The sequence below is a fragment of the Clupea harengus genome, chromosome 3, assembly GCF_900700415.2.
Source record: "Clupea harengus chromosome 3, Ch_v2.0.2, whole genome shotgun sequence".
NCBI classification, from domain to species: domain Eukaryota; kingdom Metazoa; phylum Chordata; class Actinopteri; order Clupeiformes; family Clupeidae; genus Clupea; species Clupea harengus.
In genome coordinates this window covers 9,964,598-9,990,190 of record NC_045154.1, presented here as the reverse complement: position 1 = coordinate 9,990,190, position 25,593 = coordinate 9,964,598, and the positions used below count along the sequence as shown (strand labels likewise).

The window sequence follows — 25,593 nt, the reverse complement described above, 5'->3', positions numbered from 1 at the left end:
TCACACATATTTTGGCTTTCATCTGCAGCAAAACAGAAGGAGAATCTGTGATTGTTTGTGAATTAATTAGTATTTTATTTAAAGAGCATCTTTCATGGCTTTAATTTAATAATGTTTACTTTGGTGTAATTCGTCGTTCTGTTATCTTTGAGATTAACGATGTGTGCTTTTTGTTCTTACTTTACGAACTATTTGACCATATTCATATTGTGTCAACTAGAGTTTGTAGAGATTTGTTCATTCAGTCTTCTTTCAAAAAGGGAGAAAAACATCATGAAAAGTACCATGATATCAATATATTTATATATTCACAGTGCCTGGGTACACATTCTAGTGAAGAGAAATGTGTTGATCACAATGGGGGAGTTCTGCATGATGACGTGTGTGTGTGTGTGTGTGTGTGTGGCTGTGCGTGTGTATGTGCGTGCGTGGATGCATATTTCTAGATGGTGCCATTGATCAACACAGCCACTCAGACATTACTGACCAGCCTTGAAGGATATGCAGAAAGTGGCCAGAGCTTCGACATTCACAAGTGAGTGTGTGTGTTTGTGTGTATATCTGCCTTTGAATATGTGTGTATGTACAGTATATATATCATGCACATGTGTGTGCATGTGTATTCATATAGATGTGTGGCTCTACATGCATCCAACACATTCAGTATGTGTGCGAGTGTGTGTTTGTGTGGTCTCTTGTGTATGGCAGGCTCTTGAAAATGCTTAGCCATTAACACTTAACAGAGATGCCTGCTTGCAGCAGTTCTTGTAGCCACATGACATTCATCTCAACCAGCTGAATCAGCATCGAGACTCAATGTTCATCACCTCTTACTCCCTTACGCATAAACACATGAGATTCACACTCTCACACTTAGGCTCCTGGCACTTCTGAACATTTATCAGCCAATGGTGTAAGAGAGATATGTGTGTGTGTGTGTGTGTGTGTGTGTGTGTGTGTGTGTGTGTGTGTGTGTGTGTGTGTGTGTGTGTGTGTGTGTGTGTGTGTGTGTGTGTGTGTGTATAAAGGTAACCACAGAAGCACCATGCAGCATTCTTATAATAGCCACAAGTAGGGGTTTGGTTCTTTTTTTCCAGTAATGGTAAAAGAGAGTTTTGTGAGGAAGTATATTATTATGTTGTTGTGACTGTGTTTCTGTGCATGTTTCTGTTTGTTTGTTTGTTGCACATGTCTGCACGTGTGTGTGTGTGTGTGTGTGTGTGTCATGCAGGTCTTTGGGCTGCTTCACCATGGATGTTATAGCCAGTGTGGCTTTCGGGCTGCAGTTGGACTCCCAGAATGATCCCGATGACCCGTTTGTGCACCACGCCCAGAAGTTCTTCTCCTTCTCCTTCTTTCGGCCCATCGTGTTTGTGTTCAGTGAGTGCTGTTGCATACGCCGGGCTCTGGACAGGGGAACAGAAAGACAAAGAGATGAATCAAGGAATAGATAATGAATTCTAGGACCGCTAACCAGAATACTCCAATGAAAATGAAAAGCATAGAATGTGGGCAGCAGTCAAGGCTTTCATGATACACACACACACACACACACACACACACACACACACAGACATACACAGACATACACAGACATACACAGACATACACAGACACACACACACAGACACACACACACACACAGGCACACACACACACAGACACACACACACACAGAGACACACACACACACACACACACATGCAAACACACTGAAATACAGACAATGCTGTGTACACACAATTCCCCATACATTTTAGACACACATAAACATAAACATAGTCAGAGATAGTCAGAAAGGTATAGTAACTTTCATGCAATTTCCTCTCTCTTGTCTCTGTTTATTTGTCATTCTGCCTCTCTTTCCATATATTCCCTTCTTCTTTCCCTTTTAATTCGTCTGTTTCACCCCTTCCATGTCTTCTCTATCAACCTTCTGTTTTTCTGTGTCTTTGGCCTCTAGTCATGTTTCCCTTCCTGGTTCCCCTCCTGCGGCTCTTACCCAGTAAGAACCGGGATGAGATGAACATATTCTTCATCAGCTGCATCAAGAAAATGATCCAGCAACGAGATGAGCTGCCACCTGACCAGGTAAGACACACTTCTCAGAGACACATACTAACAACCTCTATCTCTCTCCCTCCCTCTCTCTCTCTCACACACACATACACACTACGTATGTACTCACAAAAACATATGCGTATATTCATTATTTCTATGGTATAGGCTCCCACAGAACAAAGATGAATTGCTGCGTGAGACTCTGTCACAATGAACACCATATTCCATCCAAGTGTATTATTAACCTATTTTGAGAAATGTGTTGCCAACACCCCAGGGCTAAACATAAAAATATGCAATTAGGTAGAGCAGGGATATTGCAGCACAGTCATATTGTGTTTAGGGTAGGTCCACTCTCCATACTTATTAGTTCATGTTTTTCTTATGTCCTCTCATTCAAACTGCATCATGGCCATAGGAGTTAGCATTAGCATTTACTATGCTGCACAAGAACAAGGCAGCTCCTTTTTCTGACCTATGACCCCATGTGTGTTTTTTCCATAGCGACGTCGCGACTTCCTGCAACTAATGCTTGATGCGCGGTCTACCAAGGAGTCTGTGTCGCTCGAGCAGTTTGACATTGTCAACCAAGCAGACGAGGTTTGCCCTGCATCGCACACACACTCCGCGGGACACGCAGTCAACGGCGCGGCCCAAGAGGACGGCGAGGAGTCGCCCAGACGGCCGCACACACACACCCCGACACAAAGCCAGGCGCAGAAGAGGGTGATGACGGAGGATGAGATTGTGGGCCAGGCCTTCATCTTTCTGCTGGCGGGCTACGAGACGAGCAGCAACACGCTGGCGTTTACCTGCTACCTGCTGGCCACACACCCCGACTGCCAGGAGAGACTGCAGCGAGAGGTGGACGACTTCTTTAGCAGACACGTGAGTGCACACACACACACACACACCACATGTTCGGATACATCTTACACACACATACACACAGACACACACACACACTCCACACATACAGATACACCTTTTACACACACACATACGGATACACCTTACACACACACAAACACACGTATGGATACACCTTATACATAAACACACACTCAGACATACACACCCCACACATACAGATACACCTTATACAGACAAACAGACACACACACACACACGTATGGATACACCTTACACACACACACAGACACATACGGATGCACCTTATGCACAGACACACAAACACACAGACACACAGATACACCTTATACATACACACACACTCACACAAGCACATGGACACACACATGACCTCAAACACACAGAGACACACACAGATACACACACAGACTCAAACAGCTTATTGCGTTCAGTTGCCCGTTTCTATGCTCTACGCTGAACTTGTACTGAATGAAAGCTGAGCTGGCATATGCCAGTCTAGATTCATCGGGGCATCATGACGATGAGAGAGGGAGAGAGGGAGAGAGAGAGAGAGAGAGGGGGAGAGAGGGGGGGAGAGAAGCAGAAAAAAGTTTCCTTAAATAAATATCTTTAAAAAAGTGAAATTGATTTAAGTGCACATCATAGCCTTCACATCTAGCATCTTAATATTGGAAGTGGGCTGTGGAGAAGTCTGAAATGAGTTTGTCCGTGAGGGAGGAGACCATTAACGCTGTCCTTGGTTGAGGCAGGACCAGGGAGAGCGATGGAGGGGTGAAAGACTCAAGGCTGCACACATTTGACGTGCGTCATGGTTGGATAACCTCAGCGTTCTGCTTATCAGGTCTAATTAAGTGGACTCGCTTTGCAAAATCAGCTCATTTTACACATACACTCACATGATCATCCTGTATAAAACCACTGCTACAACACTGTTTGACACACGCATGCACACACACACACACGCATGCACGCATGCACACACACACACACACACACACACACACACACACACACACACACACCCTTGGAACTGCCTCCAAGCCCTCAGCACATAAGCACTCCTGTCTGCAGTAAGTAATACTGTGGTGTGCCTCGGTGAAGGTCTCTTTATGCGTGTGTGTATGTGTGTGTATGTATATGTGCGTGTGTGTGTGTGTGTGTGTTTGTGTGTGTGTGTGTGTGTGTGTGTGTGTGTGTGTGTGTGCGATCTGTTCTGTGTGTGAAACCTATAATCTTGAACACAAAGAGCAGTCAGGGAGTGGGCTGGGAAGAGAGTGAAAGAGAAATACAGAGATAGAGAGAAGAAGAGTGTGTGTTTCAGTCAGAGATTGATAGAGATGGGGACCTTGGGGCAGCAGGGGGAGGTGTGTGTGTGTGGATGTGTGTGTGTGTGTGTGTATTTGTCTGTGGCTTTGTCTATCTGTGTGTGTGTATGAGAGAGAGAGAGAGAGAGAGAGAGAGAGAGAGAGTGTGAGTATTGTGGCATTTATAGGAGAGAGAATTTCCCATCACTCTCTCTGGGGTCACACACTGATGTGTGTGTGTGTGTGTGTAGGGGAGAGTCTGTGTGTGAACTGTAGCAGAGAATGTGCCAGCTCCTTTTCACCTGATGCTGACCGAACCATACAATTAAAGAGAACAAAGAACAGGCGTTCTCTGTCAGTGCTCAGAGAGAGACACACACAGCAGCCCCTCCAAAGCACAGACAAGCAATGAACAGGGAAAGAGTTCCTCTCTCAATCTGTCTCTTGTGTCTTACACATACATGTACACATACACATACACATACACTTTGTATGTACTGGTACTGGTATTGTAAGCACCATGTCGAACATGGAGCTTTGGTAATGTGAAAAAGGAATTTTTTCAGTTCAAATTCTCATCTTTCTTGCAGCTATGCACAGTCACTCCTAGTTCACCTTTCATAACCACTTTCATTTGTCAGATAAGGGTCTGTTGTTTTATATGATTATTTGTGGGTATTTTTGTCTGCATTGAACTTCACAGTGATTCATCCCCAGCAATGGTAACACACACTGTGGCCCAGAGTCTGAGCTGTTATCTGGTCACACTCCACAGCCCTCATTATCGTACCCGGTGTGTCTCCTGTGTGGATTGGACTGGAGATGGGGGCCTCTCTCTGCATGGATGTCAGCCAATGAAGCCTGGTATTCATGCTCATTAATGTTGTGATGGGGCACGTAAGTGTCTGCTTGGGACTGGTGCGGCTGAGTCTGAGTCTGTCTGGACTCCCCTGTGGCTCGAGCTGAGCACTGATACGGAGAGAAATATCACACACCAGCACAGGACAACTCAACCCCATGCCAGAGCTGACCAAGCACAGCTCAAACACACACCTACAGCTCCACCACACACCAGCACTACAGCTCAACCACACACCTACACTACAGCTTAAACACACACGTACTACACCTCAAACACACACCAGCACTACAGCTCAAACACACACCAACACTACAGCTCAAACACACACCAACACTACAGCTCAAACACACACCAACACTACAGCTCAAACACACTACAGCTCAAACACACACCAACACTACAGCTCAAACACACTACAGCTCAAACACACACCAGCACTACAGCTCAAACACACACCAACACTACAGCTCAAACACACACCAACACTACAGCACAGAGCAGCTCAACCACACACCAGCACTACAGCTCAAACACACACCAGCACTACAGCTCAAACACACACCAGCACAGAGCACAGCTAAACCACACACCAGCAGACTCTCAGAGCCTCTTTTATAAAGCCCGGTCCTCTTACTACATGTTCATCTCCACACTAGGGAGCTCCAGCCTGGGTTTAATAGGGGCTTTGGTACAGAAGGGTCCAGTGCTGCTCAGTCCTTAGTCCTTCAGAAGCCCGGTCTTTAGCCCAGTCTCAGATGGGTATGTGCTTTGCTTGGAGAGTGTGTTAGTTCCCTGCCTGTGTATGGGTTGATGATTAATTCTGTTTCTAACAAAGGTTTTGCGAGGAACCTAGAAAGGTGATTGACAGATGTCATTCATCCTACATGTCACGTCTTTTCCTGTCACGTCATATCGGCACATTTTTGGCATCCTCGCCTCCTCTTATATTTTAGCAATGAATCCTCAAACAGATCTACATAATTCTACCGTACATACCTTGCCAAGTGTGCTTTTCCTCACTTACGTCAACTAACCATTCTGTTCGATTCAATGTGCTTTAAGGGCATGACAAATAAGCCATTGGTTTTGCCAAAGCAGTTATACAACGGATAAGAAATGCAAGGAACAAGGAATCTAAATGTCTATGTGTAGACTTACATAGACTTAAACTTATATAAAATAAACATAGATAGTATAGGGAAAAAAAACACACACACAATACAATATGTTTATTATATATATTAATATATATATATTATGGTGAACAGATGAAATGCTGTTCCGCTACTCCATAACCTCTACCTACACTGCATCTTCAAAAGCCCAAATGCCTCCCGCCCCCCTTTAGGAAGCCCTCGTCGGTTAGCCGGTGTTTTCATTTCCTTGCTGGTGTGCTGTAAGTGGCCCTGCCTACCCTGGGTTAAACATGGGGTTGATATTAGAGGTGTTAGTCACTCAGCTGTGGGTGGGAGGACGTGAAGGTCGGCGCGGCTCTCTCTCTTCCTGCCCTGCTGGGCCAATCAGTCAGCATTCCTGAGAGCCATGGGGTGCCCCATCTCCACAAACTCAGAGAGTACACATGGACAAACCCCCACGCGCCTACACACACACACATGAACACACACACACACATAGATATATATAAAAACACGTGTATATGCATGGACACACATGCATACACACATACACACACACACACACACACACACACACACACACACACACACACATATATATATATATATATATATATATATATATATATATATATATATATATACACACACACACACACACATACACAGAGAGAGATAGAGAGAGAGTGCTGCATAAATACACACAAAGCCTTGTGTTACCGGTTGAGTCACTGTGTGAGCGCAAACACTGGAACAGGATTGTGGTTATCAATTAAAGTTGCATTACAACTGTTATTATGAATCATTCCAGAGAAAAGGAGTCGTATTAACCCTGCCTCTAAGACGTTCATGTATTAGTATGACAGAAAAGCCAATAGGCATATCTATTTCCAGGATAAGGCACAACATAAACCAAGACTCAAAGCACACTTCTTGTAAACTATGCCCTGTCCATTTGCACCCTTGTTTTTAATGAATCAATCACATTGCTTAATGTTTTACTTTCATATTAATGAGCCATTAAGCCTCTCTCTCTCTCTCTCTCTCTCTCTCTCTCTCTCTCTCTCTCTCTCACACTCTCTCTCTTTGTCTCTACTCTGACTTCCTCCTACTCCTCCACCACTGTCTCTCCGCCAGTGATTTGGTCCTGATGAGATTCTCTCTGTGGGGGCTGGGTCATTAATTCATCATCTTATCTCCATAAATAAGAGGAGCGGATGAAGCTGAGCTGAAAGACATACACTAAGCCCCCCCCCCCCCTCTCTCTGACTGACAGACAGACAGACAGACAGGACGGGGAGCGGGGGAGGGGGGGGCACATGTCATTGGCACATACTTGTTCTCTACTAAAACACAGGAAGGTGGGAGGGAGTGAATGATGGGGAGCGTTAGAGGAGGACAAAGCCAAGCCACGGGAACAGACGTGTTCGGGCTCTAAAGACAAAGACAGGGGTTCACTGCAGTAGCAGTAGACTCAGGTGCATTGCAGTAAGAAATCTGTGGTGCGTTGTTTGTTGTGTTCTCTCTGGTTTGTTCACAAGAGTCTGTTGTATGTTGCAATATTTGCACAGATGTGAATACAAAATATATACTCTCACACTCATACACACACACACACGCACACACACAACTATCACATTCTCAGTCAGTCACTCACTCACTCACACACACACACACACACACACCACACACACACACACACCACACACACAAACACACACACACACACTCACACACATACACACACACACACACACACACACTGAAGTCCCTCAGGTATTGATGGGCTATGGGATTGATTCTGCCTGTGTTGGCCACACAGCCTTACTTTGTTGCGGTCCATCGATCTCCATGAGTCAGTTTGACCCCTCGTCTCCCTTTTCTCCATGTCGTCTTCTCTCTTTCCCTTTATTCTGTCCATTCCTGAAGTGATGGTATGCCTGAAAGCCTTCACCCCTAAGCCCCCAAGCACAGCTTTACACCCTCAGGTCACTGCCTGAAAAGAGGAGGAGAGAGAGAATAAGAGCATAGAGAGGCAGGGGAGGATGGGAGGGAGGGAGGGAGGGAGAGTGGGGGCGACAGAGAGGAAGAAAGTTGGAGTTGATGGGGGAGTAAGAAAGAAGGGGTGATGCAGAGGATGAGAGAGAGAGAGAGAGAGAGAGAATGGCTAGCACCATCTTCACTTCCCCAGTAGAGAAGATTTACTCTCCTGTTGTATGTGACACATGGCCTGAAGGGAGCACAATGCAGAGTTTTTATCAAACTATTTTCACACATACACACACATACAATATTGCAGTTTTTTTTTATCCTCCACAGCCAGGGCTTCTTTGTGTGTGTGTGTGTGTGTGTGTGTGTGTGTGTGTGTGTGTGTGTGTGTGTGTGTGTGTGTGTGTTTCATATCTTTAGTTTTCATGTTGTCCGTTGGGGTGTTCTTGTCTGCTCCTCAGAGGTCACTTGTGTGGAGTGAGTGGCTGTTAAGAACACTTTTCCCTGTTAAGATTTTCGCCTCACAGACACTATCCCAGAGCAGCACAGGACAACACACACACACACACACACACACACACACACACTCAAGTCAGGCAGATATGAACCTGATCTATTTCAAACTCACCTGCTGTCTGGGGGGCTAGTGCTTCTGGAGAAGCCGTGTGCTAGGTGAGCTGGCATCCAGCGTGCAAGCTGTGGATCAGACACATGGAGACAGAGACTAGAGGCTTTAGAGTATCTATTTACCTGTGACTACTGACAAAGCAGGGGGATGTGAACACTGTGTGTGTGTGTGTGTGTGTGTGTGTGTGTGTGTGTGTGTGTGTGTGTGTGTGTGTGTCTGAGAAAGAGAGAGGGAAGGAGTTGAGGATGAGGAAATATGAGGAATTGATTAAAAGGCCACTGCTTATGAAACTTGTTTGTATGTATACATTGTGCAGTAGTGTGTGTAGAAGTGTGTGTGTGTGTATGTGTGTGTGTGTGTGTGTGTGTGTGTGTGTGTGTGTGTGTGTGTGTGTGTGTGTATGTGTGTGTGTATGCCATTACTGTCAGCAGATGGAGTCATGAAACTGCTGCCTCCTGAGCACAAGCCCTGTGAAAGTGCTAGGACCCTGGGGAAAGCCAGGAGGGGCCCGTTAATGTGCCCGACTTAAACTGCCGTAAACAAATGTGCCGGATGGGGCTGGAATCTTGGCATATGTTACCTACCAAACCACCCCACAAACCTACTCAACCACACACACAAACACACATATGCCTACACACTTTTTTGAACTCGCACCCACTCATATATACACATATTTAAACTAATACACACAAATTCAAACACAAACATATATCCACTTCACACAAACTCACATATAACATCACTTATAACCTGTGTGTGTTTGTGTAAATAACACTGTTTCAAGGCTAATGGACTAATGGATTTAATGGACTAATGGTTTAATGCTCTGTGTTTGGGTGTGACAGTGCCCTGTTGAAATCAAGCTTTAGGGAGAAACACAGAGAGGTAGAAGATCAAGGTACACAAAAAAGGCACCAGAAGAGATAGATAGATAAGTAAAGAGGGAGATACAGGGAGAGAGAAAGAGAGAAAAGGAGAGAGTAAGGTATGTACTTAGAGAGTGTGTCTCTCTCTCTCTCTCTCTCTCTCTCTCTCTCTCTCTCTGTGTGTGTTCCATTTGTACACATTCTTACTCCCTCCATCTCTCTTCCTCTAAAACACACACACATGCAAGCAAATAGAAATCAGTGCATTTGTGCAGAGCTCTTCACTTAAAAACAAAACATATAAAAGCTTTTTAACAGTCACCCACAGTGAGAGGAAAAGAAGATATTTAAAACTCGATGAGCTCTCAGAAAGAGCTGTAAAATAGGATGTAGGAATGTTGGAAAATAAAGAATAAAAAAGGCTGCAAATGGATTCATTTTACTTAATTATGGAGAGTCATTAATATTCATAATCCCCATAAGATGCAGAAGGGCAATTCTGTTTTTACCACTTTATCCTCAGCAATTAAAAAGAAAGTGAAATGCGTGGTACAGCCTATATGAATCAAATGGAGAAAGAGAAGAAGAGAAGAGGGCCAGTAACGGAGAGGAAGAGGGGGAGGAGAGGAAGACGGGAAGAGAGAGAGACTGAGCACCTGTACTGTAATGAGCTTAGAGAGTATCTACCAGCTCGTAATTGACAGCCAACCAGCCACAGCTCACACGGCTCTAGTTTTTTATCTCCAATCTCGTTAATGAGTCACCCTCACATCTGCGAGGGAGATTGACTTTTTATTACTTGTCATATTAAACTGGTCCACTTCCGATTAAACTTTGATCATATTGAAAAAGTTGGGGCCCTAAATTACTCCTATTTATTTGTTTTGCCCCTGTGATAGCACATTAGAGACCCTAGACCATCCCTTCCTACCCTTACTGTACGGACCGCTGAAACCAGATAGAACTACCAACATTCTGTACTTTCCCGTGAGGCTGTTCTGTTGTTTTATGTTAAAAGTTTGGGTGCTGGGGTAACCAGCTTACCAGGAACATTACCAGTGTTGCCGAATTTAACCAGGTTTGCCAGAACAATTACCAGTATTGCCGAATTTAACCAGGTTTGCCAGGTAGCACTGCTAGCTCTCTGCCTGTGGCTTGCTAACTAAGAACGCTTGCCTGACAACGTCAAACGAGACCTCTGATCTGACCCAACTAGATTTCCTCTATGTCAGAGGCGACATACAGCTAGCAAGAGCACACCCACACACCATCCCCATTTCAGACTCTCTTTGTGCCATTTCTCAGAAGCAGAGATGGGGGTCCGTGGCTGCGGACACACTCTTGACAAAACATACTTATTAGACTCCCATTCACTCAGTTCTTTTTCTATTTAGCTGTCTCTCACCTTTACCCTGCCCCCCTCCCTCCCCTTTGTGGTTTTCTCAGCTGGAGGTGAATGTAATCTGTCTTTTTGTTTGTGTAATAACACCCCCACACCCCACTGTAGCCCTCCACATGTTTCTGTCTCCACGCTTCCATTACCAGTTATTACCATGGGTTACAGTTTCCATGGTGACCCAAGAGGAGGGGGTTGTTGGGGGGGGGGGGGGGGGGGTGTTGATGGTAGGAGGTTCAGGGGCTGGTGGGTGTCACACTTGAGTGTCACACAAACATACACACATCTACATACACCTCAGGAGCTCAAGGGGAGTACTGAGAATAACACAACGAAGGGAAGAGACAGGAGGAAAGATAGAGAGAGAGAAGAGGAGATGAGATGAGGGGGAGTAATGTAGGAGAGAGAAGTAGAGAAGGGAGGAAGAGGAGGAGAGGAAATGGCAAATGGAGTAGTGGTGGGCTGGACTGACTGACATTGCAAGGTCATTTTATGTGAAGACTGTGGCTGTATGTATGTATGTATGTATGTGTGTGTGTGTGTGTGTGTGTGTGTGTGTGTGTGTGTCAGAGAGAGAAAGAAAGAGAGATGGAGGGTTGGAGAAGGGGGGTATGCTATGCAGCCTGTAATTTGTGGTTTCCTTGTCATATGGTTTCTCCAAGGTTTGGTAATGAGAAATGGGGAACAATCAACACTTGAAAACATTCAGTATTATTCAATCTCACACATTTGTAGAAAAGGTGCAAAGTTAAGAAAAGGGGAAGTGTGTGTGTGTGTGTGTGTGTGTGTGTGTGTCTTTGTCTGTGCCTTTCACTCTGTTTCTGTGTATATTTAAAACCCAGTGACTGGGAAATACAAGTGCTGTGTGTTTGTGCTTGCAGGGCAGCCCATTCAGGCCTAGCAAAATCGTTTGTGTTTTGCTCTTTTTATTTCCTTGCAGTCCGCTTTCAAACTGAATGACAATTTACTGCAATCACTGGAGGCGAGGCTGGCCCAAGGCCAGTGAACTGTTGGCGGTGCTTTTGTTTATTTTGTGCTAAATTATCTTGTTTTCAAATGTCTGTGGTGTTCTTTCCTCCATGTTTTTCCTGTGCAGTAATGTATATTGCAAATGGCATTCCGACAAGTGGATGTTAGTGCTAATGTGCACACACACACACACACACACACATACACACACAAACACACACACGTTAACCACACACACACATCTGTATCCACGTGTGTCTCTGCTCTGGGCTGGGTTTATAGGGATGTTTTGTGTTTGCTAACGGTTCTCATATGAGGTTGTTTGGAGCTCGTTTCTTGTTGGGCCTCCGATGCTAATGGATGATTATTGAGGCTTTGAGGGACAAAACTGGCAGAGGATTGTGGGTAATAATAGAGGGGGCTTTATAAAGCAGGAATATTTCCATAATCCCTTGTTGCACCGTGAGTCCAATCTGATCGGTGGCCTAGAGCAGTTTCTCTCTTACATTCACACACACACACACACACACACACACTACACACAGAGACACACACACACTACACACACACAAACATACACTACACACACTGAATGATTAGCATATTAAACCTTTCCCACAGTTCCCAAATCACAGGGAACAATGCCTGTGTTGTCTGAGGTGCCCTCTGCAAATCAAATAAAAGCGTTCTGTGTAAACAAACCACAAACTTCTCGTGCTATTCCTCCATCACGAGTCACTGACATCTCTCCTCATCGCAGGGGTAAAACACACCATTTCTCTGGTCCTGCACACACGACATGCCTGAACCCACCAACGGTGTCTCCTCTGTACAGGCACAACCAGTTCACGGGTGTTGGCTTTAGAATGAGCTGCGATCCCAGTGTGACCTCGTTGTGGTTCTGATGAGGCGGGAGGTCCTCTGCTGTTGAGTTTGAGTTCAGTTCGGTAGCCTACACTTCTTTTGCATTAATGTCAGTCAAGATTCATTCATTACATTTCAACCTAAGTCAAGGTTGTTAGTTGCCATTGAAGTAGCACTCCGTTGTCAGGATCTCTTGCGCTCCCTGGTGGCTGGCTGTGGCTGTTGCGTGTTTCGTGTGTTGCGGCACAGCAGCTTAGTGGCGCTCCGTAACCCTTTACTACTCCTGTGTGGGTCTGTGCTAAGCTAGGGTTTTATAGCCACACTCAACCCTCACGGCCACTAGAGCGCAACTACACTTCGGCTCTGTCCAGCAGACACACACACATACACACATGCTTACACACATACACACACACATTCTCCCTTTCTTACTCTCTCACTCTCACACACACACACGACCCTGTCAGTGTTGCCATCTCTATCTGTCTTACTGGCCATTTTTACTCCCCAGTTCAGAGTGATTGCCCATACACAGTGTCATACATACATCACACATACATCAGTGAGCTCTGAGCTGTTTCAGTCCAGCAGTCAAATAGCTGTTTCATCATTCGCTCAGCATGTGCTCAAGTAGATTCAGCATTAAATAGAAATTTAGCATAAGGCCGTAATTCCTCTTAGCACACGAGTGCCTTTATTGAATTATCTTATCATTGACTCATTGACAGAGGATGATTAACCGTTAAGGTGACAATGGAAAGTCAGCAGGTTTGTAGTTTTAGGCCTCTCAGGAGGAAACCGCACACACACACACACACACTGCACAAAGGGACATATGCACATGAACCATAGGCATAGCCCCATAGGTCACAAGATGGCTCGTCTTCATCATTGTTGGTTTATGATGCCCCCTGCTGGATAACACACAAATCTCTGGTTGTCTCTGTGTGTGTGTGTGTGTGTGTGTGTGTGTGTGTGTGTGTGTGTGTGTGTGTGTGTGTGTGTGTGTGTGTGTGTGTGTGTGTGTGTGGACTGCAGGACTCTCCGGATTACAATAACGTTCAAGAGCTGAAGTACATGGACTTGGTGGTATCAGAGACCCTCAGGATGTACCCTCCAGGCTTCAGGTAGGCTGCATTCTCCACCACAACACACATACACACACTCTCTCTCTCTCTTTCTCTCTCAGCCTCTGTGTTTATATGGATTTAAAGATGGATTAGTATCATCTGATGTTCCTTCCCATCTACCACCCTCCTCCCTCATTTACCGAGTAAACCGCTGCATGCAAATTGCCTTGCTCAGAATTGACTGTGTGTGTGTGTGTGTGTGTGTGTGTGTGTGTGTGTGTGTGTGTGTGTGTGTGTGTGTGTGTGTGTGTGTGTGTCAGGTATGCGCGTACTGTGGAGGAAGACTGTGTGGTGAATGGGCAATTCCTGCCTAAAGGAGCAACGCTGGAGATTCCTGCAGGTTTCCTGCACTATGACCCTGAACACTGGCCTGAACCAGAGAAATTCATCCCAGAGAGGTGTGTAGGTGTGCGTGTGTGTATACATGTGTGTGTGTGTGTGTGTGTGTGTGTGTGTGTTTATGTGTAACAGAGGGAGTATGTATAATACATGAATACTTCTCTGTGTGCATACATTAGCTTGCATATGCATAGACACATACATTAATCTTAACTAGACAGAATGTCACTAAACAATGCTTGTGTGACCTCACCCTACACCATCCAATCCCATTTCAGGTTCACAGCCGAGGCGAAAGCGAGCCGCCACCCCTTTGTGTACCTCCCCTTTGGGGCGGGGCCTCGCAGCTGTGTGGGCATGCGATTGGCCCAGCTGGAGATGAAGATGGCATTGGCTCTCATTCTCCAGCGCTTCACTGTGGAGGCCTGCAGTGAGACCAAGGTATTGACATTACACACACACACCCACACACAAACACACACACATACACACACACACACACACTTCTGTGGAGGAGATGAAACAAAGTTGTCCTACTCAAGTACAGGGCAGGAGACTTCTATTGTCTACTCACGTCTGAAAGGGCTGTCAAATCTGTTAAGATGTCCTCTGGACTGTTACAAAATACAGCACTCTTTTTGTCAGACCGAGTGCAGACCCTGACCATAGCCGGCCGCACTGTGTCTGCGTACAGCATGAGGACTGCGTACAGCCTGAGTGTCTGCGTACAGCCTGAGTGTCTGCGTACAGCCTGAGTGTCTGCGTACAGCATGCTGGGCCATCCTCTGAGTGTCCTGTGTGTCTCTGCTCTCCCTTTCACAGGTCCCTCTGGAGTTAAAGTCCAACAGCACCCTGGGCCCAAAGAACGGCATCTTGGTCAAAATCACCATAAGGGAATCATCACACAGCTCACAGGACTGATGAAGGGATGGCACGGGCCTGTTTGGACTTATCTGGTTCCGCACTGATTTATTAACTCATTAAAACAATGTCTATCTGTCTTTCTTTCCAATCAACAGTTACGTTTTTTACTTTTAGGAAACAAAGTATTTTTAAGGATCAAAATGCCAGATTTGGAATGAGAATATGAATATAGAAGGGCCTCTTTCAATTCTCCTTTGGCTACAAGCAGAATTAATTCAAGCCAGCAGGGGGAGCTCTTCTTAAGAATGTTATCATGAAAGAATGGAATACAGTGTAATAAATAATGTCTGATGTGTCCAAAGGGTGGGCAGGATTACAAACCCAACCTTTAATCATTTGAGCTTGCATACTGACTTCTAAAAAAAACAAATAAGTTACTGACTTTTGGGCTCAGAATTGTACCCCACAAATATATCTGATATTAAACCACATCATCTGTTCAAACTTTACATAAGTACAACATGCCTTGCTGGAAAGTGAAGGACTTCTATCAGATATAAATGTGGGTTTAAAAGATTTGCCTTTACCTCTTCCTGGTTAGAAATTGCATTTTTTTCTCAGGGTTGAGTGATGCCATTGGTTCGCTGTTGCATGAAAGGTTACTGAAACATTCAGAGCTCAGGTGTGTGTTTCTGACAGAGGACTCAGGTCCCTGACACTGGAACAGAACCTGTGTGTGTGTGTGTGTGTGTGTGTGTGTGTGTGTCTGAGGGTTGGGTTGGGGCCATAAGCTGTGAGACACCAACCTGATAGTCCACTTTGACTCACATCTGGGCAGGAGGCTCCATTGGTGTTGTGAACTAAGATGACCCCACACCCAGACAAGGCAATTTGGGCATAGTGAGCCTGATAGAAGAAATGTTTCAGGAGCTTTGAGTTCTCAGATACTGCATTTCAGTTGACAGAAACAAACTGCAAAGGCTTACTCTTGCACTTTTTCTTTTTACAATCTGTACTAGACAGCTCAACAGGAGGAAGAACACAAGGCGAGCTCTCCTTGATCTGTGAATGTTATATTCCTGAGTCTTGAATGTACATAGTTACAGATAAGACGGTGGCATTTTTGATGTGAATGTTAAAGTATAATACTATGGTATGTTAATAAAAAGCGCAATATACTGTGAGACTGATCACAGGGTAATTATATGTTGAGGGAACGAGAATCAGTATGGGTGTAATGAAATATCTTACGACATGAAAATTGTAGTGGAAATCAATCCTGAAAAAAATGAAATGTAAATCTCTTCTAAATCTGCACATTAAAATGATTTTTTTTTCCACACAAAGGCTCCATTCAGTGGGTAAATATATTACTCAAAAATAACTGAAGAGTAAAGAGGAGCAGTGACTCACAGATAAGCCATCTTCAAAGAACTATATCAGTATATCAGTGTTCTAATCTGCATTTGAGGAAACACTCCGAGTCACTACAACACTCCACCTCAGGGAGGGGCTGAGTGAATGATCAATAGTTTGAGCCACCTCCCAGGGATGAACGGGATTAACAGGTTTCTCCACATGCATATCACGCCATCAAATAATCAGCAGTGCCAAACTGGAACACACTGGTTTAGGTGCACACGCAAATGCTCAGTTACAGTCTTCATTCATTCATTCATTCATTCATCTGACACAAAGACAAGTGAAAACTGATGTGGATTTGATACGTTTTATCATGTTTTCATCATTTAAAATAGCGTTAAACTTACAGCGCTAGTGCATTATGTTGAACTATGGTATTTTAAAGCATACAGTTGAAAAATTACATGTGAAACTGTAAGCTGAAAGAAATTAGTTGAAGGTGCAGGTTGGTTGAAAACACATACATTTACACAGACAAACACACCACCATGGGAAGTTTTGGTATTTCAAGTAGTACTAGTAAGCTTTTAAAGTTGCATGCAAACAGAAAGACGAATCTAATACAGTAAGTGTACAATGACCAAGACATTATTGAGAAAACACACACACACAACAAATATGGATAAAATAATTATAGGATAATTATGTTTGACCAGTCATCCTTTACTTGACAGGTACTTCTTAACTGTTTATATTGGTCTCAGGAGTACTCCACAATGAATTCTGGGTAAACCTGGTGCTTCTCAAAGATGACAAAGATGGAGGGATTGCTGACACTGTCCACACAGCTGTCGTAGAAGCCCTTCCCTTTCTCTCTGGCAGGTGGGCGCAGGTACGCACTCCTGCCCTTAATGTAGTCACCCACCAACACCGTGGCAACGAACATGATCTTCTTGCCGCCACCGCCACCACCTAACGCTGAGTATTTGTTTGAATAGGAAGCGTCTCTGGCAAAGTAGCTCCCTGTTACGACAATATAAAGCAATGCAGATACATGCTGTTTAATAAACAACACAGATACATGCTGTTTAATATGCTCTGTGACCTCAGAACTTTTGCTAAAGACGAGGGTCTCCCTCAATAGGTTTTCCAAGGCCTAAATAAAGAAAGAATATGAAAGATTATGTTCTACAGTATTTTAGTTAATAAGACTTTTTATGTGACAGCCATGGTGTGAGGGGGTACACTACCTGTTATCATGTACATCTTAAGAGCAATACAGTGCAACAATTTGCCACTTTTTGAGGTATGTTTGCATAGAAAACTAGTTTTGGTATCATCTTCTGATTCATTTTGATGGTGTATGGTCATGTGAAGGACGGATGAACACACCAGTCATTCCCATTAGCCATGCAGGATGTGCACTGTGTAGTTCTGGGAGTGTAAGAAAATCTTCACAGCGTCACAGCATGACTAGACTACCAAATGCCCCCAATTAGCATGTTAGGAAGTTTTCATCAATGCCATCTGGGCTGTTTGTGGTGTTTTCTACATTCCTTACCGCTGCTTTAAGCACGTTACTGTTGTCTAAGCTCGGACAATGTTGTGCACACACACACACACACACACACACACACACCTTTTCCATAGTGAGAGCCATGGACCCCGCAGATTCTCCAGTCAAAGTTCTGTTCACAGATGGCCTCCAGGAGGGCCTGCTCTGTACCGTGGAACAACTCCATCTCTCTCGCATCTCCCCGCCCCGCTCTCTCCTTCATCCGGTCTTTTTGCCTGGTGGACAGCAAGCACACACACACACACACACACACACACACACATTTACACAAACACAAATACTTCGGACTTGGTTACAAGAACACACACTCACAAAAATATGTCTAAAACAATTAAAAACATATATATAAAACACACATTGTTCAACACACATCCATCCATTCTCTGGAAAACAATTCACACCCATCCCCAGAAGAAAATGATGGTGAACTGAATGATGAACATAATGGCGTTGGTAATGATGCTAATGATGATGATGGTTTTGCTGAGGATAAAGGCCTTGAGTTTGTGAGGGACCCTCACCACTGAAAGACCCTCCAGAGTGAAGGGTTCTGCATGCGTTGGATACTGTGGACGGTGCTCCTCTGCATGGTTCTCCTGAACAGGTTCTCCACTCGCTGGAACTCCCCGGAGGAGGACGACAGTGGAACCAGCTGAGGGGATGGAACACAAATGAAACAGAAGAAGAATGCCCCCTTTTTTTCAAGCCCATGAAACACGGTGCTAGTTATGCCCCTTCTTGACAGGTCATAAATAAACAGTTTATTGATCATTCATCAGCAGGGGGTGATTATATTAAGAGTGATAATTATATTAAGAGTGATAATGTCACTTGTTACTCTCATGGATCCTCTTTAAATATATAAAGCACTATACATTATGTCCTGTGAATCAGGGTTGTTTTCTTTCCCTCCCCTACAACACATGATAAGCACCTGATTTAGATAATACAGACCATTGTAATAACACCGTGACTTCAATCAGGTGTGTTGGGGCAGGCCAAGGCCAAAAATACTTTTTATCTTTTAAATCTTTAAAACATAGGGGGAATAAATACAATTCTCCTAACTCTTAGTGAAATAGGCCACATGAGAGCCAGTGTTATAATGGCTACCTTGTAAGTATGGCTGGGCAGGGCTGTTTTGTCCCAGTGAGCTGGTACATCTAATGAGGAGCTGGAGACCTCCGTGGATCCGCTGGCATGGCAACAAACACAGAAACAATCAACAGGTTTGTTTTAACTCAACCAGTCAAAGCTCTCTCCCCTTCCCAATCCATTGTATGTCAGATGCCACTAATAATGACAGAGGTTGTAGATGACTGAATAGATTTTTTTTAAATAAATGAGTATTTTCTTGGCATAAAGGTCACTGCTCAAGTCCACTTACTGTTCAAAGATGCAACCTAAATTGCTATAATACACGGTTTGCACCTTAGTCATACTACACAGACACATCTCCAGCTCTCACACATGTACTCCAGAACTCAGCACCTTTTCAGCTTCTTCTCCACATCCTCAGAGGAGATGAAGTGAGGTCTCCTCCGTATCTCTCTCCTGGTCCGGTGCTTCATATTCTGCTGGTACATTTCTGAGAGAAGGAGAAATGACTTGTATCAATCAATCTTTCAAAGGGTGAAATGTGGTGAGTGGTCAAATGTTATGCAGGTCAAATCTGTGTAGTCTAGTGAGAATTGAGTACACTGCTGACCATCTGCATGCAAGGATGTAAAGACCTCTCCTTTGTACGTCGCTTTGGATAAAAGATTCTGCTAAATGACTTAATGTAAATGTAGACACAGATTAGAGCACTTAATAAACCTTCAGGTTATCGGCTGCTGAATGCAGGTTTAGGTCATTTAGGCTTTAACTTTAGGCTCTTTTGGTGAACATGTAAGGTGTTCCTGAAAGCCTAACAAGTGCATCGTGTTGTCTAGGTTACTAGACCTAACCTAACTAACTTACCCTTCAAGTGGAGAACATATTTGTGTCCTGCCGAGCTGAAATGGACCTCGTCTTCTACTTCTGCCAGATAGATGTTCTCCAGGGTCTGAGAGGTGATAGTGGCGAGGCGCTTCGGTTCACTCTACAAAAATGAAAAGACCCAAGAGCTGATTTTTTTTTTCATCTGTGATCTTTAGCCATTGGGGCTATTTTTCATTACTATGAAACAGAAACCAATTGTAATAAATTAAATAATATTTAAGGGAATATTAAAGGAGCATTACAGAGTTTTCTAAAACTAGGCAGCTACCCATCTAAAAACTAGCATGCGAACTGGCAAATAATTTTGTCCCAAACCACAGAATTACATAGTGTGCAAAGCCTGGACGGCTCGTGGGAATGACGTGAGTTCACATGCTGGAGTATCTCTCCAGCAAACTAACTTATATTCAAGGTGACATAGGCAATGGGCAACAAAATGCAGTTGTTTCTCCATAAAGGGGAAGCACTGTAGGGTGCTGCAGTGAGTGAGAAGTACTGAAGGGTGCTGTAGTTAGTCTCTGTTGAAGGGTGAGAAATACTGAAGGGGAAGATGACACTGGGAAGCTCAGGCTCCTTCACTGACCTCCAGCCCGTACTCATTCCAGCCCCCCTGGTCATCCAACCAGTACCAGCGCCACTCTGTGGTCAGGATGAAGTGGGGCGATTTGGTGACGGAGGACGCAGTGGACAGGCGTCGGACAGGTGAGCCCGCACAGGTCATGGTGAGGAAGTTCACAGGCTGAGGCCCAAAACTAAAAACAAATGAAAGGATCCTCAGAATACCTGACTCAGTTAGCACGGAAACAGCTCCTCAGGCTTCCTGTATCTGTCGATACAATTATCTATCGACATGAGCTCTTACTATAAAATAGGGTGATATTTGAATGAGTAAACCCAAAAGGACTGTATTACTGGTTGTGAAATAGGTGACAATCGCCACAGGTCTGTCCGGTTAGAACAAGAACGGATGCCAATGTTCCAATGATGATTGATTTATTTCCACACACACACACTCAGTTAAGACATGAAGTGGTTGATGAATGAATGATGCCTGTGAATATAATTATCCCGTGTAAAGGGACTTATATCCACATTTGAATCCGTGAATGATTGAAGACCATGAACCGTGGTTTCTATGAATGATATGAATGATATACACAAATATTAACAATTAAATATGATAAAGATGAAACAGTATATAGAAACGGTGATTATGATGGCTATGATATATATATACGGATCTGTCCCTTTCACAGCGTTACAGTGAACATTCCACTCCTCCGTTAACAACGGTAACTCCTGCTTAACGGTAACAGAGTGAAACATGACAAGACAGTATAATTACCACCCTACATAAACATACATATATTATATACACTGATATGAAACAGACCCGCTACATTACACATACAACAACGAAACACTCACTCTTTCATTGACGCACGGCAAATGATTACGAATGTTTTTGATCGTGAATTGACCTGATGAACTGCTTGAAGCTCCTCTCCAACTCTGCTTACTTGACCCACAACTGGCCAGTGGTGGCCCAAGCTTATATAGGCCAGAGGGGGGGATGAGAGGGCATGTTCAGACCTGCTTTGGAAACCCAGCATGGGGTGACCATCTGGCCAGTGAATTTCCACTGTGCACGAGCCCCACGGACTCCTGGGATCAACTGATAGGCTGACCTCTGCCTGGACCCCAGGTCCCGTGAGTGGCCTGCACAGCGGGGGTGCACAACTGGAGGCAACTGGTGAGACAGCCCTTTTTAACACTTACTCTATTCTAAACAATCTTACTATAAGAACAGTCTTACTGTGAATAAAAGTGAATAAAAGCTTATCAAAAACCAAAATATAAACACATTTTTGCTTTGTATTTGGAGGTGGGAACCATGAATGTGATATTGTTAGTGTTCCATCATCTAAAAACGAATGGGAAAGTAGGTGGTCCACTAATTGATGGCCTTCCCGTTTTTGAAGTATAAATGTTTGTACAGCTTGTTTAAATGTCATTCTTTGTCATGGGCATACAAAGACTTAAACATATAGACATAAATGTGTCTCACAAAGTTTAGTACCGTAAGTCAAGATTTAAAGACTACTGGAAATTCACAGCTACGTTATTATGTCACAGCACAATAACCATAAAAGGCAGGTGCCCTTGACAACAAGGCCAGACGATGGAATCATATAGCATGTTCATCTGCAAGATGTTGCAGATCAGACCAGCAAAATCCTAAATTAAAGGTGAACCCAAAGGAAAATGTACAGAACATATCAGTGTTCTCATCCCGCAGGATTGATTTCATAAATCCTGAAAGCAGTCAGCATTTTCCAGTTATAACCTGTACAAACCTGCACAGTTTAATGTTAATAGCTTTGTGAAATAAAGTAACCATCTCTATCACCTGGAGTCATTTTCTGGGTTACAGTAAGACCTTTCCACTTCCTCCTGTTCAGACAGGTCTTTCCAAGTCACTCCATCTCTGTCGAGAATCTGCCATTTATATGGAAGGCGGTGGTGAACACGAATGCACTTATCTAGCAGAGACATACACAACAGAATCAGTAAGACTTTCAACAAAACACCTAAAGATTACGTCAAAAACATATAAACAAAATGTACTATCGCACCACACTGGCATCATGTCATAGGACACTTTTAAAATCTGTTCTTCCCCAGTTCAGGGGCTATACCTCACAGTGAGAGATGATGGCCAGACAGAACAGAATTGGTCCTGACCAGATCCTGCTCCAAAACTGATTACTATGTGGACACACTTCCCAGAAATCACCACCTTTGAAGCTGCAGCTGCGGCGGATGAAGTAGAGGCAGATTTCATTGCGGTCTGCTTCACTGACTGAGGTGTTGGACAGCTGTCTGACTGCAGGGGGCGCTAGAGGGGTAGAGCAGAGGAGTTCATCTCTAAGTAATGCAGACATAATAGGAGTGACCAATGACCATTCAAATACTGTCCAAAGCGCTTGATACAGGTACAGGGAAGGTTTAAATGTTATCAGTAGGTTTGCTCCCTGGGAATCAAACCCTACACTGATGATTTCGCTTTCTAAATGTTATTGACATTTACCGGTACCCAGTTTACTATAACTATGAAACAGAATAGCTTCATGTTTAACAGAATATGTAAGGGAATATTAAATACATGTACAAGATCTCAGGGCTACCTTATGCTGTTACCACAGATCAATGAGAAATGAAGGGGGTATGTTTCAAAATGAATCCCCTCTTAATATGCATTACAGAGTGCTGCATATAGTTTCAGATATATTAAAATGAGAGTATATTTTGAGGGAAGTTATGTACATTGCTCTTTTTGATTTGCAGTAAATGTAGACAGACTACATTTCAAAGCCTGTGTACTAAGTAAAGTAAGTCAAGTAAATCAAAGTAAATATGTTGGGTTGCCTTAAAAAAAAAGATTCTCAGCACAAGCACGGTACATCAAGACAGCACCCAGAACAAAAGTTTACAATATTTTCATCAGCCAAGACTCACGTTTCTCTGCCTCCTTGACGGCGTGTCTCTCCCCGTGACCACCGATCAGCAGCCGGTTCTTGTAGATAAGGTGGATGTTGCGGCTGTTCTCTGGACTGAGGCCTCTGCCACTCAGGATCTTCATGCTGCCGCTGTCAAACGTGTGCGCCCTCTTACAGGCAGCCCCAAACTTACAGTCCCCTAAAAGAAAGTGCTGGCACACATGCAGACTGGTGCACTTCGACTGGAATCGGCAGGAGCCATGTTCCCCAATGCCCCTGTTGTAATGAGAGCAGATCTACAAACGCAGTTAGAGAGAAAAATAACTTAATAACGCCATAATGGAAATAATAAATCCTATTATAACATTAATACAAAGGGCCATTTTAGTGGCAGGCAAAGTGCTGATAAATAAGCTTAGTACTTGGTTTTTAGGTTCCTAATGAATCTGTTCACTGTAGGCCTTCAATAGATGCTGCAAGTATTAGCTCTAGATAATGAAATAACATTAACTCCGCTATTTCTCTGTGAAAGTTTCAGACCCAAGTGAGCGCCCTAGTTTTACACTTATATGGGCTTATAGGTATAACTGCATCACTGACATTGAGGAGGTCTGCAAAAGGGACGTTCAGATAGAACGACTTCCTCATCGTAAAAAGACGGCAGCACTGCACTGACCTCAGGGAGCAGGTAGGGGTCATTCTGGAGAAGTAGACAACAGAGCTCCTGGTCACTCAGTACACCTAACCCGGCTCTCTGCAGAAGAGCTCTGTTAGCTGGGGAGTCCGCTGCGTGTGGATTTTTGCATTTGGCCCTATGTCAATTACACAATTACACATTTTATTAGTTCCAATGAATGTAAGGACGCTAGTACCAGTACCGAAATACCAACACGGAGAAGGCAACATTTAATGGCATGACACTGCTTTGTGGGCTGTTATCACACAGCCTCTAGTGGAGCTGTTGGGCACAAGTGCACAACATGACTTAAATCGTGAATAAAATCATTTTAGGAATAATTTGTGAACATTAAAAATGAATCTGTTTTAGCTGAGATTATAATCTTTCAGATGGTACTGCTAGACTTTTTCAACATATGGCATGACTGGGAAATATGACTGAGTGTCACAGTGACAAAGTGTGCCAACCAACCCTGTTCTCTCTTACTTGACAACGGCACACAAATTAGCACTGCCTTGCCTGTGAATTATTACCCCCTCAAGTAAAACTAGGATGGCGACTCTGTGCAACTATTAATAATCTACACTTTTAAATAACTTGAGCATGCTCATTGCCTCAATCTGGTTTAAGGAATGATCTGGTAGGCAATTCAAAATACCGAAACAAGTGAGTAGATCAATAATCTCAGAATAAACAATGTGCTTACCCGAATCGGCACTGACCGCTCACAAAATACCTGCACAAGTGTAAATCCTCGCAATTGTCACATTTCAGATTCTGACAGATTCGTAGGTTTGTTTTCGCGATAATCAAGCTGTCCGGACGTAGCCCATTTAAATCACATGGAGTCTCTTCTCCCTGAGCTATGAAAAATTTCGTTTCGTCGGAAAGTACTGCAAATAGCACTTCTTTTGCAACAGTCATGCTTTGCCTGAGGCTTTGGTCAACCTGTCTGAATGTTAAGCATCCTTGATTTGTGCATAATGTCTTTGTAATGCTCGAAGCGACGAGAGCTGACATTCTTTAGCCTACTTTTTAGATTTAACTTCGCCTGTTTTACCAAGACCAAGCTGTTGCTTCCTGTGTTGCCGATTTTCGTCAGATTCGAAACTGAAAGCTTGTGGGCCTACTTGGCGCAAGGTCCAGTCTTAAACGCTTGGGGCGCCCGCTCACGATGAGCCTAGTCTC

The 25,593-nt window shown here is 44.0% G+C and overlaps 2 protein-coding genes across 3 annotated transcripts in view; one reads left to right on the top strand and one right to left on the bottom strand.

Annotated features, from left to right (window-relative positions):
* tbxas1 (thromboxane A synthase 1 (platelet)) overlaps positions 1 to 15,442 on the top strand; it is a 64,510-nt gene extending 49,068 nt beyond the window's left edge. For both annotated transcript variants that reach the window (XM_031564522.2, XM_031564521.2), the window contains exons 7-14: positions 447 to 535; positions 1,232 to 1,380; positions 1,964 to 2,091; positions 2,566 to 2,949; positions 14,011 to 14,099; positions 14,363 to 14,500; positions 14,720 to 14,882; positions 15,264 to 15,442. In XM_031564522.2, coding sequence (XP_031420382.1) covers positions 447 to 535; positions 1,232 to 1,380; positions 1,964 to 2,091; positions 2,566 to 2,949; positions 14,011 to 14,099; positions 14,363 to 14,500; positions 14,720 to 14,882; positions 15,264 to 15,362 — 1,239 coding nt within the window. In that variant the 3' untranslated portion in view covers positions 15,363 to 15,442. The remainder of the gene's footprint in view (positions 1 to 446; positions 536 to 1,231; positions 1,381 to 1,963; positions 2,092 to 2,565; positions 2,950 to 14,010; positions 14,100 to 14,362; positions 14,501 to 14,719; positions 14,883 to 15,263) is intronic.
* A 1,576-nt stretch (positions 15,443 to 17,018) lies between these two features.
* On the bottom strand, positions 17,019 to 25,526 carry LOC105905153 (protein mono-ADP-ribosyltransferase PARP12-like). The gene is made up of 12 exons (XM_012833147.3): positions 25,112 to 25,526; positions 24,403 to 24,538; positions 23,746 to 24,022; positions 23,027 to 23,125; positions 22,637 to 22,769; positions 20,810 to 20,978; positions 20,206 to 20,326; positions 19,735 to 19,831; positions 19,357 to 19,438; positions 18,765 to 18,895; positions 18,307 to 18,458; positions 17,019 to 17,690 (listed from the first exon to the last, which is right to left on the bottom strand). Exons 1-12 carry the CDS (start codon positions 25,423 to 25,425, stop codon positions 17,428 to 17,430), a joined length of 1,974 nt encoding a protein of 657 aa, XP_012688601.2. The 5' UTR covers positions 25,426 to 25,526; the 3' UTR covers positions 17,019 to 17,427.
* Between the last annotated feature and the right edge of the window lie 67 nt (positions 25,527 to 25,593).